This window comes from Salmo trutta, chromosome 7 (assembly GCF_901001165.1).
Source record: "Salmo trutta chromosome 7, fSalTru1.1, whole genome shotgun sequence".
NCBI classification, from domain to species: Eukaryota; Metazoa; Chordata; class Actinopteri; order Salmoniformes; family Salmonidae; genus Salmo; species Salmo trutta.
The window spans coordinates 40212449-40232817 of NC_042963.1; the positions used below are offsets into that span (position 1 = coordinate 40212449).

Consider the following 20369-nt stretch of genomic DNA (forward strand, 5'->3'; position numbering starts at 1 on the left):
CATTTCTGCAGCATTGAAGGTCCCCAATAACACAATGGGCTCCATCATTCTTAAATGAAAGAAGTTTGGAACCACCAAGACTCTTCCTAGAGTTGGCCGCCTGGCCAAACTGAGAAATCGGGGGAGAAGGGCCTTGGTCAGGGAGGTGACCAAGAACCCGATGGTCACTCTGACAGAGCTCCAGAATTCCTCTGTGGAGAAGGTTGTCCTTCTGGAAGGTTCTTCCATCTCTGCAGCACTTCACCAATCATGTCTTTATGGTAGAGTGGCCAGACAAAAGCCACTCTTCAGTAAAAGGCATATGACAGCCCGCTTGGAGTATTCCTAAAGGACTCTGACCATGAGAAACAAGATTCTCTGGTCTGATGAAACCAAGATTGAATTCTTTGGCCTGAATGCCAAGTGTCACATCTGGAGGAAACCTGGCAGTAAAGTATGGTGGTGGCAGCATCATGCTTTGGGGATGTTTTTCAGAGGCAGGGACTGGGAGACTAGTCAAGAACAAGGGAAAGATGAACAGCACAAAGTGCAGTGAGATCCTTGTTTAAAAACCTGCTTCAGAGCACTCAGGACCTCAGACTGGGGTGAAGGTTCACCTTCCAACAGGACAATAACCCTAAGCATACAGCCAAGACAACACAGGAGTGGCTTCGGGGCAAGTTTCTGAACGTCCGAGTGGCCAAGCCAGAGCCCAGACTTGAACCTGAACAAACCTCTCTGGAGAGACCTGACAATAGCTGTGCCGTGACACTCACCATCCAACCTGACGACAGAGCTTTAGAGAATCTGCAGAGAAGAATGTGAGAAACTCTCCAAATACAGGTGTGCCAAGCTTGTAGCGTCATACCCAAGAAGACTTGATGCTGTAATCGCTGCCAAAGATGCTTCAACAAAGTACTGAGCAAAGGGTCTGAATACTTATGTAAATGTGATATTTCAGTTATTTATTTTTTCATAAATTTGCAAAAAAAAATCTTCAAACCAGGTTTGGGTTTTCAAATCAATTTTAGAATAAGGTTGTAACGTAACAATGTGGAAAAAGTTAAGGGGTCCAAATACTTTCCGAATGCACTGTATCTACCAGATGGTGAGGCGGGGGACCCTCCATCATCATCCCTCCAGACCCCATGCTGAGCTATTTCAGGTGCTGCTGATGAGCATGTGGAGCCCCTTGGAGGAATATTATACAACTAATTGTAAAAGATAACCGGGGAAGAAGAGCAGTGAATGGGCCAGGGGAGTTTTTTAGTGGATTTGATTCATAGCAAAGTGAATTGGTGGGAGAATGGAGAGCCTTTTCGCATGGCAGAGGCAGGGAAGACTTGTCTCTGCTTCTCTGACAGTGGGAAGTTGTTTTCACCGATGCTCGTTTCTTTCATGAGATCAACAGTGTTTCATTCTCTGTCGCTCTGCCTACATGGCACTTTCTCTCACAATAAATGGGCCTGCAATTAAAAGCAATGAGTTGCAACTTTGGACATATTTGCCACTGTGATTGGGGTAATGGGAAGTAGTCTGTTGTCGTGCGCTCTTCGAAAGGGCTGGTTGGATGACATCCAGTCCAGAACAAAAGGCCTTTGGTTCCATCTGATCACCACAAAGACCAAACAGCACTTTCTCTCATTGTCTACGTCCACCCACTGTGCATTCTGGGACACCTTTCATTTGGATTGGATGGTTGGTTTTGTGCTGTCAGCCCTGGACATGCTGTGGTCGTAAAGGCCCACAGTGTCAGTATGCATGTCCTTGTATGCTCCTTTTCCAAACCAGGCTGAACCGTGTTATTACTGTTTACATGAACCAACTGTGAACTTCTAGAATCCCTCAAAGCCCATCCGTAGACTCCCTCCTTGGCCCTGTCCTCTTTTACAGCCACAGAGGTGCTTGTAAACTGTCACATCAAACACTTACTAGCAGAAGACTTGATACCCAATCAGTTTGATCAGAGCAAGGTGTTAAGTTGCCCTGAGATGCCAGAGAAAATCGGTGGAAATCTCTGCGATATCCCCTTAGTTGTCTCAGGTAATTTCCATGTAAAAGGACCCATGAGCACCAACGTGAAGTTCATAGGAGCATGTCGAATTGGGTGTCAAATGAAATTTGAGTCTATATTTTTGAGACATTAAGGCGTATACATTTTCTCATCCATTTTCCATCCTAAACATTTGGAAGAAACAAACGCTTTGATTTCTGGTCAAACAGATGGAAAAGGGTTCTTAGAAAACATCTACATGAAAATTTTTTTAAGGGCATTATAAATACATCACCTAGTGTGGCTCAGTTGGTAGAGCATGGTGCTTGCAAAGCCAGGGTTGTGTGTTCGATTCCCACAGGGGACCAATACGAAAACGTATGCACTTGCTACTTCCTGTAAGTCGCTCTGAATAAGAGCTTCTGCAAAATGACCAAATGTAATATCAACACATTTTTATATTTAGTATTGGATACATTTTTCTGCCTTTTGTAAGTTTTAAGAAACATTGACTTGTGCCTTGAAATTCTGTTACCAAAAACCTATTTTCAACAATAAAAAAAAAAGTTTTACCCCTTTTTCATGGTATCCAATTGGATCACTGCAACTCCCGTATGGATTCAGGAGAGGCGAAGGTCAAGAGCCGTGAGTCCTCCGAAACACGACCCTGTCAAGCTGCACTGTTTCTTGATACAATACCCACTTAACCCAGAAGCCAGCCGCACCAATGTGTCAGAGGAAACACTGTACACCTGGCGACAGGAGTCGCTAGAGTGCGATGGGACAAGGACATCCCTGCCGGCCCAACCCTCCCCCCAGACGATGCTGGGCCAATTGTACACCGCCTCATGGGTCTCCCAGTAGCAGCCGGCTGCGATACTGCCTGGAATCGAACCAGGATCTGTAGTGACACAGCTAGCACTGCGATGCAGTGCCTTAGACCACTGCGCCACTCAGGAGGCCCTAAAAACACACATCCTTTAAGATCATTTCTAATCTCCCCCTCATGCGGGAGGATAATGAAAGTTTACAGAATTAACAAGGTAGACTTATCAATTAGTTAGTGTTTTTACTGATATCAGTTTTGTTTATGAATTATTAAGTGATTTAAAACTCATTCTGTTATCAAATCGGTAATAGGATTTCTGCAATTGATTTGGCTACAATGGGAAATAATTCTAGTCCCAAACAACAGTTGGGTTCACAAGTTTGGACAGTACAGAACAGAGTACAGTAAAGAAAAGTAGACTATAGTACTGTACAGTAGAGTTCAATGAAGCACAGAGTACACTAGATTTGTGTACACAAATGTACTGTACTGAACTCTGCTGTGCTGTACTTTGATATCCAAATTTGTGAAACATAGACGTCTATGATGCCGTCTATGATGGTCTTGTTTGAGGGCAGAACTCATTAAAATAATAGCCACTGTGTAAAATAATACCCAAATATGCAAAGGAAGACATTGCATATTTATACTTTTTTGTGGACCTATTTAGGATACATCACCATGAAGAGAATGGCTTTCATATCCATAATTATGCATTTTCGTGTAGTAAAGATCAGGGACCCATGATGAAATTCCGTTACCGCAATTGTGTCATGTTATAGCTGACAGCACATTATTTCTGCAGACATCTTTGAATCTTAAAGCGTTACTTCAAGAGTCCGATTAACTCGTGGATACCATTTTATGTCTCTACGTGCAGTTTGAAGAAAGTTGCTAACTAGCGCTAGCTCAATTGCTAACTAGCGTTACTCATAGACTTCCAGTCAATGTGCTAATGCTAGTTAGCATTGGCTCATGAAACTACCTCTAACATCCTTCATACTGGACAGAGACATACAACCAGTATCCATGAGTTCTGGGGAAGTATATAAAGGGCCTCAATGCCAAAATCCCGAAGGATCCCTTTAATTCGGATCAGATATTTAAATTCGTTATTGGAAAACATATACACAAAAAACGGAGTGTGATTTTACTGAAATTCTGTTATCAAACTTGGCATCTGCACAATTCTTCCAGTAAATGTGTTGTAAAATATTCAGTGTAAATTGTTAAACTAGTCCTTGTGCATGGAGTTGTAGGGTTTGTTAAACTTTGAAATCAATGGTTTTGTTTGGCATACATTTTAAGTGAAAAATACTAGTTACTGTGGAATTCTTCACTGACTAGGGGATAGGGCTGTTGCGGTGACCATATTACCACCACACGGCAGTCATAAGTCATGACCGCAGTAATCACCTCTTATGCACCCTGGACTGTATTAATAGTACCCAAATAGCTAAGGATCATAAGGTTGCTAATGACCTGGTGCTCAAGGCTCTATTGTCCCTCTAACCACTCTGACATCAATACAAATGCTATCTTAAATCACAAACACTTATCATGAAAACAGTATGGTCGTTGTGGATGTTTCAAAGCCTATAACACAACGAAATGGACAGATCTTTCTAAGGGGATTATTCATTCAATTATTTCATACTCCACATTTAGGGGGGCCACAAGGGGGTCCAAAATTGTTGTCACAGGGGCACAGGGTATTTGTTGTATGACAATAACCACCTGACAAAATGTCATGACCGCCACAGTCCTGCTAGGGGATTAAGCTTCTCTGTCAAATGTATTTCCTTTTCAGCCTCCAAGTCATTCAAGAGAAATAATTATAATATCGTTGTCAAATTGTATCTTTAGTTGAATAGGACATGGCCAAACCAGGCTGAAACGTAATATTCCTTGTTCCATGAACCAACCATGAACTTCTAGAATCCCTCTAGAAGAGCTTCGCGCATGCAACGCCAGTGTTGTGGGTTTAATTCTCACGAGTGGCCATTACGAAAAATTATATAAAATATATGCACTCACTACTGTAAATCGCTCTGGATAAGAGCCTATGCTTAGTGACAAAAAAATTAAAAGAGGGAGTCCTAGTTTTATACGGTGTAGTCCCCTGTTTTACATGTGCCTACATTATCATGAGCGATAATTCATCAAATATTGACAGGTGATTTATATGCAATGTCATTCATAATGCTTCAACACGGCATAGTGCCGCTAGTCAATGTTTGACATGCACTATGAATGATTTAAGGAGATGCCATGTTCAATCATGAATATAATTGTGTTAAATGATCCACTCAGCTCTTTTGCGTAAATGTCATGCTTGCCTTACTTTATTAATTCCAAATCCTCATCCACTGTTTAAAGTTAGGAATTATGCACACTTGAAATTCTGGGTTTCTCATTCATTTAAAAACCCCAAAGCTATTGTAGTCTCTAGAAATAACCTTTCTCCTTCAGCTCTCTCAATGTTGCTGAAGAACCTGGTTGTTCTTGTAACTTCCAAGCATTGACCACCAGCCCTTGGAAGCTCACCATGATGGCACAAATCCCAGCTTCCTTATAGGCCTACCTTACCTGCACTGGACCAACAATCTATCTATCAATCTATTCAATTTAAAGTTGAAGTTTAGAATAAAGTGGCTATGGCTTGGTTACCCATACAGGGGTGAAGGGTGTCTTTGCTGCCCTGTAGCCATAGGGTTCTTCCGGCTTATGGTTGGTTTCTCTCTGGCCACTCAGACACTGAATGCTTATCTCTGCTGTTTCTTCCCTTAACAAATCAGACTAAGCAAAAGCCCTCAACCCCCTCCCCAGTTTATCCCCCTCCGTTCCTGTCCCGGCTGCCCCCATTTGAATGTGCCAGGATGAAAGAAACCTTGGGAATTAAAATACCTAATCAAGGATTTCTAATAGACCCCACTTAAATCATTCATTTATCAAGATTGGGAAGGCATTTACGCTGATGAATGAAGCCAAGCTCTCGGCTAATTCCACCATTGCATTTTGGAACACACAACGAGCAGCTCTCAGAGCCCAGTTTAATTGAGTCAGCAGTTGATCAATGATTCGACTCAATCGCTGGTATTGGCCAGTTATTGATGGATGCCAAATGGAGGAGTCTATTCTTTGGGGGATCCTTGGGACAGTTTGGAAAAGGCCTATTTTATCCTCTTAAAACTTCTTATGGCTTGAATCCTGTTAGCGGGATCGATATGACAACAGCCAGTGAAAGTGCAGGGCGCCAAACTCAAAACAACAAAAATCTCATAATTAAAATTCCTCAAACATACAAGTATTATACACCATTTTAAAGCTTTACTTCTTGTTAATCCAGCCACAGTGTTTGATTTCAAAAAGGCTTTACGGCGAAAGCAAACCATATGATTATGTTAGGTCAGCGCCTATACACAAAAAAACACAGCCATTTTCCAGCCAAAGAGAGGAGTCACAAAAAGCTGAAATAGAGGGAAAATGAATCACTAACCTTTGATGATCTTCATCAGATGACACTCATAGGACTTCATGTTACACAATACATGTATGTTTTGTTTGATAAAGTTCATATTTATATCCAAAAATCTCAGTTTACATTGGCGCGTTATGTTCAGTACTGTTTTGCCTCCAAAACATCCGGTGATTTTGCAGAGAGCCACATCAATTTACAGAAATACTCATCATAAATGTTGATGAAAATACAAGTGTTATACATGGAACTTTAGATAAACTTCTCCCTAATGCAACCGCTGTGTCAGATTTCAAAAAAGCTTTACCGAAAAAGCAATAATCTGAGTGCGGCAACAATAGTCAGAAATAGCATTATAAATATTCACTTACCTTTGATGATCTTCATCAGAATGCACTCCTAGGAGTTCCCAGTTCCACACTAAATGTTTGTTTTGTTCGATAAAGTCCATCTTTTATGTCCAAATACCTCCTTTTTGTTCGCGCCTTCAGTTCACAAATCCAAATTCACGACGTGCAGGTCAGACAAAAAATGTAATTACAGTTCGTAGAAACATGTCAAACGATGTATAGAATCAATCTTTAGGATGTTTTTATCATAAATCCGCAATAAAGTTTCAACCGGAGAAATCATTTGTCTTCAGAAATGCAATGCAACTGAGCTACCTCTCACGTGAGCGAGCATGGCTGAGGCTCATGCCCTGCTGGCAGTCCACTCACTCAATGAGCTCTTATTCATCCCCACCTCACAGTAGAAGCCTCAGACAAGGTTCTAAAGACTGTTGACATCTATTGGAAGCCTTAGGAAGTGCAAAATGACCCCACAGACACTGTAGTTTGGATAGGCAATCACTTGAAAAACAACAAACCACTTCCTGTTTGGATTTTTTTCTCAGGTTTTTGCCTGCCATATGAGTTCTGTAATACTCACAGACATCATTCAAACAGTTTTAGAAACTTCAGAGTGTTTTCTATCCAAATCTACTAATAATATGCATATCTTAGTTTCAGGGCGTGAGTAGCAGGCAGTTTACTCTGGGCACGTCAGTCATCCAAGCTACTCAATACTGCCACCATCCATTAAGCAAATTTAATCCCAGTCTGTTTTCATAGCCTGTACTTTACGGTCATTGATGGCTGAGTGGTCATTAAGCACAAAGTTGAGGTGAAATTAGGTATAGTTCTCAACTTTTGCCATAACTGGCCATTGCGGTGTGATTTGTGGTATTAGACTATTTACTGTATGTCAGTGTATCAGTTTTATTTTGGCTGACTATTAAAACCAGAATCTCCAAAGACATTAACCAGATTTGGAGTACATGTCGTTTAAAAAATGTCACGACAGGCCGGATGGAAACGGCAAATTTGTTGGTAAACTTTCCAAATGTCGACAACACAAAATATGCTAGACTATGTAGGATATTTTTGTCGGTAAAATTCATTATTTGAGAAATGTTGGTGTAAACGCCTTTTATGTGCAAATATTGATATACTAACTATGATGTTTGAGCCTCCCATTAATATTCGGGAAAGCATGCTGTTTATTGGGCTACAGATAAAATAAGTTATGATGAAATTCACAGGGTGGTGAAATTGTACGGTGATGAGCTTGATGCTCTTTTAAAATAAATATCAAGGTTATTATTCTGGTGGCATGATAATCGATGTTTGGATGCCGTTTATTTTTAATTTTTTTATCTCACTCTTTTGTCCATAATAATCTCATTTTGTAGGCTATACCCGCACCGTACCTGCGAGCTATTGGCTAGAGCGCATGTTCCAAGACCAGAGTGTGCACAATCAATATATAATGCCATTTTTTTGTTGTTGTGCAGTGTTGTGACAAAACCATCAGAGGAGTTAAATGCGGTGGAAACCCATTTCACTTGTATTTTTTATTCGGTACATGGGAATTTAACCGCAATTTTATTTAATGTGCACTACGTCATCACGCACAGCCTTTTATCCGCAACACACTATCTATTGCATCTTGCCTATGCTGCTTGGTCATCGCTCATCCATATATGTATATGTACATATTCTCATTCACCCCTTTAGAAGTGTGTGTATGAGGTAGTTGTTGTGGAATGGTTAGATTACTTGTTGATATTGCTGCACGGTTGGAACTAGAAGCACAAGCATTTCGCTACACTCTCATTAACATCTGCTAACCATGTGTATGTGGCCAATAAAATGTGATTTGATTTGACATGTCAGTTTGATGGCAGCGCATCTCTAGTGGGAAAATATTGTTATTTTTCCTGATTTATAAATATATGCATAAATCTGTCGCCAATTAGATGTAAATCTAACTTGTGACAGTGATTTAAAAATATATCATGTATGGTTGTTTCACCTTTTTACAGGGAATCCTCTCCAAAACATTGACTTGTATCCCACATCCACCCCATGTTTGTGTAGTGGATGTAGCCTACATTAGTGAGTGATATAAATGAAATGAGATACATTCCCAGTGACAGGTGAGCTATCTCATGAGGGAGTGTGGTGGGGGGTAATTTAGTTCCATATACAGCCTGGTTAAGCGAAGCCTCCTTTCTCTCCCGTTTCCCTGTTGGTGTCAGTCACAGGTACCACTAGTGAAGACCCTGTCGTTTCCTTGCTGGTGAATGTGTCATGCAGTAGTGTGGTCAGCTGTTTGTTCACCCGCACCCACCCGCAATTGCTAATAACCCATCCGCAACTGCCCAACTATATGTGAAAATGAGGCCCGCACCTGACCCTAACCCAGAACTATAGAAAATGCGCTGTAAGCCTAGTTTAGATTGGCCTATGTTTCTGCTTATGATTTCCAACAATTTGGTAGGCTATTTGTTATTCAACTTATCTATAACTGGGTGCATGCAGATTCTCTTCTGTCATTACTTGTTGCCCTAGAAGACTAAATAAACCTTGCTCACAAGAATACATTGATCAGATGAATGCTTCAATCTAGCTGACATTCATTTGTTTAGTCTTTCATCTCTGCTTTTCTTGCACAGCAAAGACTTAGGGACCTGGGAGAAAATGCAAATGACATCAGTTTGACCGGTTTTACGGGAATGAAAAGCTGTGAAAATGACCCAGCATTTCTAATCATGGCTTGATGCAAATGCGGTTGAAATTCTATCCTCTTTTATTATGCTGATAAAGATGGCACCTTTACAGACAGTCCCAAACCGCGCATTCATTATCTACTACTGTTCCCGAGTGAAAATGTACATTTGGTGTATCTTTTTACTGCAAGAACTGCTTCATTCTGCAGGAGATAATATTATATTCGGCTATGTGAGAGGTTATAGTGTCAGAGTGTGCGCAACTGGTCGAAGGAAGTCAGGTGCAGGAGAGCAGAGATGAGTGAACGGGCACACTTTATTCAGGCAGAGGAAAACAGCCGGACGCAACTGCGTCACAACACTCCGGCCTAAGGAAAAAAGCGATAGCGCACAAATACACAAATAGGTACAAATAACAAAACCACGGGTTACAACAATACCCGGCGCAAAACCAGCCTGTAGCGTCACACACATAACGAACGAACAATACCACACACAGACATGGGGGGGAACAGAGGATAATATACACGTAGAGTAATGAAGGAATGTAAACCAGGTGTGCGGGAAAACAAGACAAAACAAATGGAAAATGAAAGGTGGAGCAGTGATGGCTAGAAGACCGGTGACGTCGAACGCCGCCCGAACAAGGAGAGGGACTGACTTCGGCAGAGTCGTGACATATAGACCTACAGTCAGTTTCCAGATTTCAGTTACCATTCCATTCAACCCATTTGAACAGTAAACTACAGTTCCCTTGATGTGCCATATTTGAAGTCCCTGTCTTGTTACTGTCCAATTTGTATAGCGCCTCACAAACATCATTCTATAACATGGGCACTGCTATCGTCCTCTTTTACCACCTTACCAATTCTTTCCCAAACATTACTGTTCTGGCCCTACCATTTCTTTATTTTCAACTCTCCATTTCGCAGCTTTTCTCTTCTTGAATTAAACTCCAACATTGTCCTTTTTGCCTCAGCGGATCGACGTTAACTTTTTCTGACCAAGTTCCCAAAAGCATTTGGCAATTGGCGCATATTTGGCACACTTACAGTTGGGCCCTAAAGCTTAGGCTTACGAAAGAAAAACCTCAATGTAGCCTGTAGATATGAATTGCACAATAATTATACATTTATGGATTTTTAATGCATTGTTTTCTCTTAATTCAACCCACCCACCTCCCACCCGCCCTTCATTCACACAATATTTCGTGACCCTAAACCCACCCGCCCCACAGATATAACCGCAGAGCCTGTGGGATATGAGTTTAGCCTCACTAGTGTGCAGTCACAGGTACCATTTGTGAAGACTAGCATGTCCCCTGTTTCCCTGCTGGTGAATGTGGTGCGCAGTCCCAGGGAGCACTAGTGAAAGACCCTGGCTTTGCCTGGCAGTGTGTCAAGGCAGCATCTCCATGCTCCGTCTCTGGGTTATTGATTAGTAACAGGGCTCATTCATCCTATATTGGCGTTCAGCAGCTTTAATGAACCATCATAGACCAGCACTGCCAACCCTCACTTCCAAAGCACCCAGAGACCCTATTTGTGCTTCAACGTGATCATTCATGTTTTCCTCCTTCAGAAAGTGATCACACCCCTTGACTTTTTCCACAGTCGTTGTTACAGCCTGAATTTAAAATGGCTTGAATTGAGATTTTCTGGTCACCCACCTACACACAATACCCTGTAATGTCAAAGTGGAATTGTTTTCAGAAATGTTTAGAAATCAATGAAAAGCTGAAATGTCTTGAGTCAATAAGTATTTAACCCCTTTGTTATTGCAAGCTAAAATACAGTTGAAGTTGGAAGTTTACATACATACACCTTAGCCAAATACATTTAAACTCCGGTTTTTCACAATTCCTGACGTTTAATCCTAGTAAAGATTCCCTGTTTTAGGTCAGTTAGGATCACCACTTTATTTTAAGAATGTGAAATGTCAGAATAATAGTAGATAGAATGATTTATTTATTTCAGCTTTTATTTCTTTCATCACATTTCAGGTGGGTCAGAAATTTACATACACTCAATTAGTATTTGGAAGTATTGCCCTTAAATTGTTTAACTTCGGTCAAACGTTTCGGGTAGCCTTCCACAAGCTTCCCACAATAAGTTGGGTGAATTTTGGCCCATTCCTCCTGACAGAGCTGGTGTAATTGAGTCAGGTTTGTAGGCCTCCTTACTGGCACACGCTTTTTCAGTTCTGCCCACAAATGTTCTATGGGATTGAGGTCAGGGCTTTGCGATGGCCACTCCAATACCTTGACTTTGTTGTCCTTAAGGCATTTTGCCACAACTTTGGAAGTATTGTCCATTGTCCATTTGGAAGACCCATTTCCGACCAAGCTTTAACTTCTTGACTGATGTCTTGATGTTGCTTCAATATATCCACATCATTTTCCAACCTCATGATGCTATCTATTTTGTGAAGTGCACCAGTCCCTCCTGCAGCAAAGCACTCCCACAACATGATGCTGCCACCCCCGTGCTTCACGGTTGGGATGGTATTCTTCGGCTTGCAAGCCTCCCCCTTTTCCCTCCAAACATAACGATGGTCATTATGGCCAAACAGTTTCATCAGACCAGAGGACATTTCCCCAAAAAGTACGATCTTTGTCCTCATGTGCAGTTGCAAACCGTAGTCTGGCTTTTTTATGGCGGTTTTGGAGTAGTGGCTTCTTCCTTGCTGAGCGACCTTACAGGTTATGTCGATATAGGTCTCGTTTTACTGTGGATATAGATACTTTTGTACCTGTTTCCTCCAGCATCTTCACAAGGTCCTTTGCTGTTGTTCTGGGATTGATTTGCACTTTTCGCACCAAAGTACGTTCATCTCTAGGTGACAGAACGCGTCTCCTTACTGAGCGGTATGGCGGCTGCGTGGTCCCATGGTGTTTATACTTGCGTACTATTGTTTGTACAGATGAACGTGGTACCTTCAGGCATTTGTAAATTGCTCCCAAGGATGAACCAGACTTGTGGAGGTCTACAATCTTTTTTCTGAGGTCTTGGCTGATTTCTTTTGATTTTCCCATGATGTCAAGCAAAGAGGCACTGAGTTTGAAGGTAGGCCTTGAAATACATCCACAGGTACACCTCCAATTGACTCAAATTATGTCTATTAGCCTATCAGAAGCTTCTAAAGCCATGACATCATTTTCTGGAGTTTTCCAAGCAGTATAAAGGCACAGTCAACTTAGTGTATGTAAACTTCTGACCCACTGGAATTGTGATACAGTGAATTATAAGTGAAATAATCTGTCTGTAGACAATTATTGGAAAAATGACTTGTCATGCACAAAGTAAATGTCCTAACCGACTTGCCAAAACTATACATTGTTAACAAGAAATGTGTGGAGTGGTTGAAAAACGAGTTTTAATGACTCCAACCTGTATGTAAGTGTATGTAAACTTCCGACTTCAACTGTAAGTTCAGGGGTAAAAATGTGCTTTACAAGTCACATAAGTTCCATGGACTCACTGTGTTCAATAAAAGTGTTTACCATGATTTTTTTAATGGCTACCTTATCTCTGTATCCCACACATACAATTATCTGTAATGTCCCTCAGTCGAGCAGTGAATTTCAAACACAGATTCAACAAGGGAGGTGTTCCAATGCCTCCAAAAAAGGGCATCTATTGGCAGATGGGTAAAAATACAAAAAGTAGACATTGAATATCCCTTTGAGCATAATTGAAGTTGTTAATTACGAGATACAGGCGTCCTTCCTAACTCACTTGCCTGAGAGGAAGGAAACCGCTCAGGGATTTCACCATGAGGCCAATGGTGACTATAACAATTACAGAGTTTAATGGCTGTCACGCCCTGACCATAGAGAGACGTTTTATTCCTCTATTTATTAGGTCAGGGTGTGAAGTGGGGTGGGCATTCTATGTTGTATATTTCCTTGTTGTGACCGAGTAGGGTTCCCAATCAGAGGCAGCTGTCTATCGTTGTCTCTGATTGGGAATCATACTTAGGCAGCCTTTTCCCACCTGTGTTTTGTGGGTAGTTATTTTCTGTTGAGCATTCTGTGCCTGACGGGACTGTTCGCTTTCGTTTTTTTTGGGGGGGGGTTATTTGTTTGAGTGTTTCTTGGTAATAAATATCATTAACACTTACCACGCTGCAATTTGGTCCACTTCTTCTTCAACTACAAATGACGGCCGTTACAATGGCTGTGATATGAGAACTGAGGATGGATCAACAACATTGTAGTTACTCCACAATACTAACTTAATTGACATTGTGAAAAGAACGAAGCCCGTACAGAATAAAAATATATTCCAAAACATGCATCCTGTTTGCAACAGGTACTAAAGTAATACTGGAAAAAATGGGGCAAAGTAATGAACTTTTTGTCCTGATTACAAAGTGTTATTTTTGGGGCAAATCCAATACAACACATTATTGAGTATCACTCTCCATATTTTCAAGCATAGTAGTGGCTACATCATGTTATAGGAATGCTTGTAATTGTTAAGGACTGGGGAGTTTTTCAGGATAAAACAGGAATGGAGCTAAGCACAGGCGGAATCCTAGAGAGAAACCTGGTTCAGTCTGCTTTTCACTAGACACTGGGAGATGTATACACTTTTCAGCAGAACAATAACCTGAAACACAAGACCAAATCTACACTAGAGTTACTTACCAAGAAGACGATGAATATTCCTGAGTGGCCGAGTTACAATTTTGACTTAAATCTACTTGAAAATCTATGGCAAGACTTGAAAATTGTTGTCTAGCAATAACCAACAGCCAATTTGACAGAGCTTGAATCATTTTGAAAATAATAATGGGCTAATGTTGAACAATCCAGGTGTGGAAAGCTCTTTAGAGATTTAGCCAGAAAGATTCACAGCTATAATCGCTGCCAAAGGTGCCTCTACAAAGTACTGACTCGAAGGTGTAAATACTTACGTAAAATGAGATATTTCTGTATTTTATTTTTAATACATTTTAAAAAAACATGTCACTTTGTCATTATGGGGTATTGTGTGTAGATGGGTGAGGGGGAAAAAATATACTTAGGCTGTAACATAACAAAATGTGGAATAAGTCGAGGGTTATGGATACTTTCTGAAGGCATTGTATTCCATTGGATTATTGGCTGGTGTTGACTACTAAGATTGACATATTTCTCACCTGTCTGCTCTGTGTGGTTCTAAGAGATCCATCTGACTTGATTGTGTCTGTCTGTGTCCTCAGAGATCCGTGCCCAGCTGGTGGATCAGCAGAAATGCCTGGACCAGCAGACCGAGATGAGGGTGCAACTTCTCCAGGACCTGCAGGACTTCTTCAGGAAGAAGTCAGAGATTGAGATGGAGTACTCCAGGAACCTGGAGAAACTAGCAGAGAGGTTCATGGCTAAGACTCGGAGCACCAAGGACCACCAGCAGTACAAGTGGGTACAAGTGTATATAGGTCTTGTATGTGTTTTTCTCTGTTCCTGGGTCTGTGTCGATCTCCATCCCTGACTTTGGGTCTGTCTGCCTGGGTCTACGACTGAGACTTTGTCGGTTTATGTCTTTCTTCTGTACAAGTTAAGTCACTGGATGGAACTGTCTCTGTCTGAAATATGCCTCTCTCAGGTTCAGTGTTCATGAATAACTGTTGCATTAGGCAACCAGAATCAACGTCATATTTGATTATATGTTCATGACTATCAATCTGGAAAATACATTCAACTTTGATTACAATGTTGACCCGAGAAATCAATAAATGTTTTTTATTATAGTCTGTCTGGTCACACACACCCACCCACCCACCAGCAGCGCTCAATGATTCCTTTTCCTATTTATTCCTCATTATCAAACTGCATAAGACATATAATTGTCATGTCATTCTACTAATTTCCTCTCCTCCATTAGACGACTGAAATCGATTTCGACGGGCGGGTTTTATTTCCCATTTTTTTCATACATTTTCAAATGTATGTGTTCCCAATATGAATAAATGAACATTAATTATTGAAAGGCAATATCCTATGAAGGCAGGCTGTTACACCAGGAGCTCCAGCAATAAATATCCATATCCTCTATTTCCCCCTTTAGCCCATTCTGCATAATGTCCCTTTTGTTCATCGGTACTTCCGATGGTTAGCATGGGTAGCCCTATATTTCAAATACTTTCCCCCATCTTACATCACAATTCACAAACTGTCACCCTCTCTGTCAATGTGCAGATGGTATTTCCAGCACAATGTGAATTATGGAAGTGGAGAAACTCCAATGAACGAACCGATACCTCACAGAATGGGTATAGATTTTCTGAGTTAAAAAATGGATATCAGATTCATGACTGCTCACGCTCTCCAATGGTGACCAGATCCATAATACAGAATACATGGAATGGTGAGAGGAACCCTAGTTCTATAATCATTCTTGTGGAGAATAACCTAACTATGTCTATAGTGAGTTGGTCTCGGTCTGATGTAGTCTAATCACAAATGAGACAAGACCTTAAATGACAAAAGATGAAAATGTGTTAATCTCGCCCCAAATCAATTTGAGTATGATCACACTGTAAGAGAAGAACTATCCCTCCATCTCTTTCCCATGGCTTCTTTCTTTACCCCCTGTCTGTGTGGTAAAGCACCGTTTGACTCTGGCCTGATGCCATGGATGAGCCGTATTGGAATGTTGACACAGTCGAGCAATGCTGTACTTGTGGTCTCATTACGCTGGAGGATACTGCTTATGGAAAAGGAAACATTAGCATATTGTTTGAACTTGTGGCGGGGACCAAAAAATAAAACGTCTGTTTGCCCTCCTCAGTGTCCTCAGATAGGCTTCTACTGAGTCTACTGCGCCTGAAAACCACAATGGCTCTACCAGCTGTGTGTGCAGGACTGGGAGACTGAGGAGAATCTGATGGCATGCATCGCTAGCTGTGGATTTCATCGTCTGATATAGAGTCCAGTCTGTTCATTCGTAGGGTAAACATTTGTCCAGCGGCATATTTCGGTGCTCTGTAAATGCCAGACGTTTGACTAACAGTGAATGCCCTGCTGCCGGGTTTTAAGACGTGGCCTATTTATTTTTTGTGTTTGTATAAACAAGGTTAATACAGAACAGCTTATGTATTTTCCACATTCTCTAGGATGTTTTCTTTGGAACGACTTGTGTGAGGTTGAAAAAGTGCACTTACGCCTGACTCTGAGCTTCATGGCCTAACGCTAGTGCAGTGCCTCAGCCTAGCTTGGGCTGGCTGTGTGTGTAATAAAATGGATTAGCTTTAAAATGCGCTCTTTAAATCACTGGCTAATTAGCTGGCATTTCCGCACTGGAGAGCAGTGAATACTGACAAGCTGCGTGCAGTTGGGCTGCTGACTGCTGCTGACTGAGTTGAGCATTGTCACAGATCTCTTATGAAGTTTTTCCACATTTGACAGGGAGCCAAGTTATGTTCATTCAGTTTATGTTGGTCAAATAATAAAAATCACCAGGGAAGTTGGAGAAGTCAAGTCTTTGTCAGGTAACGTAGGACAATTTGTACTAGCCCTGATGTCTGGCCACTGTTTTCCTCCATTTGGAGAAAGAGACTCAGAGGGGCTATGGTACATTTCAGTGTCCAGGACAAGGAATGTCTCGTCAGCCATGTTTTTCTACTCTATCAGGTCGCTTTCAGGAGTGAGATAAAGTGACTGTTTGTAAGGAAGTACACAATTTGTGCTACCTATGGGGTTATTGCTACAGCACCTCAGTTGGCCCAGAAGCAATCTTGCTAGGATACAGCTCTGCAGCAGCGGTAGGCGGTAGGGATGTTATTTTTGCTTGATAGCGTTAGCTAGCGCTAGTCGGCTGTACCTGCGCGAAAACACCATTATTTTTCATCCTATAGTTTGTTCTCCATCTTCCTTTTAAATAGTGAGCCAACATGTTTTCAGCACTTTTTATTTCCATGACTGATCAAAACTCATTTTCTCATGCTCTCTCGTCTCTCTGCTGCAGACGTGCAGTGATTGTACAAAACATTGTACACTCAGTGCATGACCTAGACTGACCAGGTAAATCCAGGTGAAAGCTATTGATGTCACTTGTTAAATCCACTTCAATCAGTGTAGATGAAGGGGAGGAGACCGGTTAAAGATTTTTAAGCTTTGAGACAATTGAAACATGGATTGTGTATGTGTGCCATTCAGCGGGTGAATGGGCAAGACAAATTATTGTAGTGCCTTTGAACGGGGTATGGTAGTAGGTACCAGGCGCATCGGTTTGTATCAAGAACTGCAACACTGCTGGGTTAACTATTGATGCTTAGATAGCTATGGACTGGTGGCAAATATAGTTCATATATTTTATGATATACAGTACCAGTCAAAAGTTTGGACACCTACTCATTCAAGGGTTTTTCATTATTTTAACTATTTTCTACATTGTAGAATAATAGTGAAGACCTCAACTATGAAATAACACATATGGAATCATGTAGCAACCAATAACGTGTTAAACAAATCAAAATATATTTTAGATTCTTCAAAGTAGCCACCCTTTGCCTTGATGACAGCTTTGCACACTCTTGGCATTCTCTCAACCAGCTTCATGAGGAATGCTTTTCCAACAGTCTTGAAGGAGTTCCCACAAATGCTGAGCACAGATTTCCACCGGTCTAATGTCTATTGCTCGTGTTTCTTGGCCCAAGCAAGTCTCTTCTTATTGGTGTACTTTAGTAGGGTTTTCTTTGCAGAAATTTGACCATGAAGGCCTGATTCACGCAGTCGCCTCTGAACAGGTGATGTCGAGATGTCTGTTACTTGAACTCTGAAGCATTTATTTGGTAACTCTAATGAATTTATCCTCTTCAGCAGAGGTAACTCTGGGTCTTCCTTTCCTGTGGCAGTCCTCATAAGAGCCAGTTTCATCATAGTGCTTGATGGTTTTTGTGACTTTATTTTCTTTGTTTTTTATTTCACCTTTATTTAACCAGGTAGGCTAGTTGAGAACAAGTTCTCATTTACAACTGCGACCTGGCCAAGATAAAGCAAAGCAGTGCAACACAAACAACAACACAGAGTTACACATGGAATAAACAAACATACAGTCAATAACACAATACAAAAAGTCTATATACAGTGTGTGCAAATGAGGTAAGATAAGGGAGGTAAGGCATTAAATAGGCCATAGTGACGAAATAATTACAATTTAGCAATTAAACACTGGAGTGATGGATGTGCAGAAGATGAATGTGCAAGTAGAGATACTGGGGTGCAAAGGAGCAAAACATTTAAAAAATAAATAAATAACAGTATGGGGATGAGGTAGTTGGATGGGCTATGTACAGGTGCAGTGATCTGTGAGCTGCTCTGACAGCTGATGCTTGAAGTTAGTGAGGGAGATATGAGTCTCCAGCTTCAGTGATTTTTGCAGTTCGTTCCAGTCATTGGTAGCAGAGAACTGGAAGGAAAGGCAGCCAAAGGAGGTGTTGGCTTTGGGGATGACCAGTGAAATATACCTGCTGGAGCGCGTGCTACGGGTGGGTGCTGCTATGGTGACCAGTGAGCTGAGATAAGGCGGGTCTTTACCTAGCAAAGACTTATAGATAACCTGGAGCCAGTGGGTTTGGCGACGAGTATGAAGCGAGGGCCAGCCAACGAGAGCGTACAGGTCGCAGTGGTGGGTAGTATATGAGGCTTTGGTAACGAAATGGATGGCACTGTGATAGACTGCATCCAATTTGCTGAGTAGAGTTTTGGAGGCTATTTTGTAAATGACATTGCCGAAGTCAAGGATCAGTAGGATAGTCAGTTTCACTAGGGTATGTTTGGCAGCATGAGGCTTTGGCAGCATGAGGCTTTGTTGCGAAATAGGATGCCGATTCTAGATTTAATTTTGGATTGGATGCTTAATGTGAGTCCGGAAAGAGAGTTTACAGTCTAACCAGACACCCAGGTATTTGTAGTTGTCCACATATTCTAAGTCAGAACCGTCCAGAGTAGTGATGCTGGACAGGTGGGCAGGTGCGGGCAGTGATCGGTTGAAGAGCATGCATTTAGTTTTACTTGCATTTAAGAGCAGTTGGAGGCCACAGAAGGAGAGTTGTATGGCATTGAAGCTCTTGAAGAAACTTTCAAAGTTCTTGAAATTGTCCGCCGGATTGCCTGACCGTCATGTCTTAAAGTAATGATGGACTGTCATTTCTCCTGGTTTATTTATTTATTTGAGCTGCTAACATAACTGCAAAAAGGTTTTCTAATGATCAATTAGCCTTTTAAAATGATCAACTTGGATTAGCTAACACAACGTGCCATTGGAACACAGGAGTGATGGTTGCTGATAATGGGCCTCTGTACGCCTATGTAGATATTCCATTACAAAATCAGCCGTTTCCAGCTACAATAGGCATTTACAACAATAACAATGTCAACACTGTATTTCTGATTAATTTGATGTTATTTTAATGGTCAAAAGGTGTGCTTATCTTTCAAAAACAAGGACATTTCTAAGTGACCCCAAACTTTTGAACGTGTGTGTGTGTGTGTGTGTGTGTGTGTGTGTGTGTGTGTGTGTGTGTGTGTGTGTGTGTGTGTGTGTGTGTGTGTGTGTGTGTGTGTGTGTGTGTTAATGCCCATGATTTTGGAATGAGATGTTCGACAAGCAGGTGTCCACATACTTTTGGTAATGTTGTGTGTGTGTGTTGGGAAAGTATTCAGACCACTTGACATTTTGTTACGTTATTCAGAAATGTATTAAATTCATTTTCCCTCATCAATCTACACACAATACCCCATAATGACATAGAGAAAACAGTTTTTTTTAGAGATTTTAGCTAATGCTTTAAAAATAAAAAACATACCTTATTTACATAAGTATTCAAGAAATTGTAATTGAGCTCAGGTGCATCCTGTTTCCATTGATCATCCTTGATGTTTCTACAACTTGATTGGAGTCCACCTGTGTTACATTAAATTGATTGGACATGATTTGGAAAGGCACACACCTGTCTATACAGTGCATGTCAGAGCAAAAACCAAGCCCTGAGGTCGAAGGAATTGTCCGTAGAGTTCAGAAACAGGATTGTGTCAAGGCACAGATCTGTG

The 20369-nt window shown here is 41.2% G+C and overlaps 1 protein-coding gene across 6 annotated transcripts in view; it reads left to right on the forward strand.

Moving 5' to 3' along the window:
- The window catches only part of LOC115197403 (SLIT-ROBO Rho GTPase-activating protein 1), a 185892-nt gene that overhangs the window by 41581 nt on the left and 123942 nt on the right, over positions 1-20369 (forward strand). For all 6 annotated transcript variants that reach the window (XM_029758863.1, XM_029758862.1, XM_029758859.1 and 3 more), the window contains exon 2: positions 14540-14735. In XM_029758863.1, coding sequence (XP_029614723.1) covers positions 14540-14735 — 196 coding nt within the window. The remainder of the gene's footprint in view (positions 1-14539; positions 14736-20369) is intronic.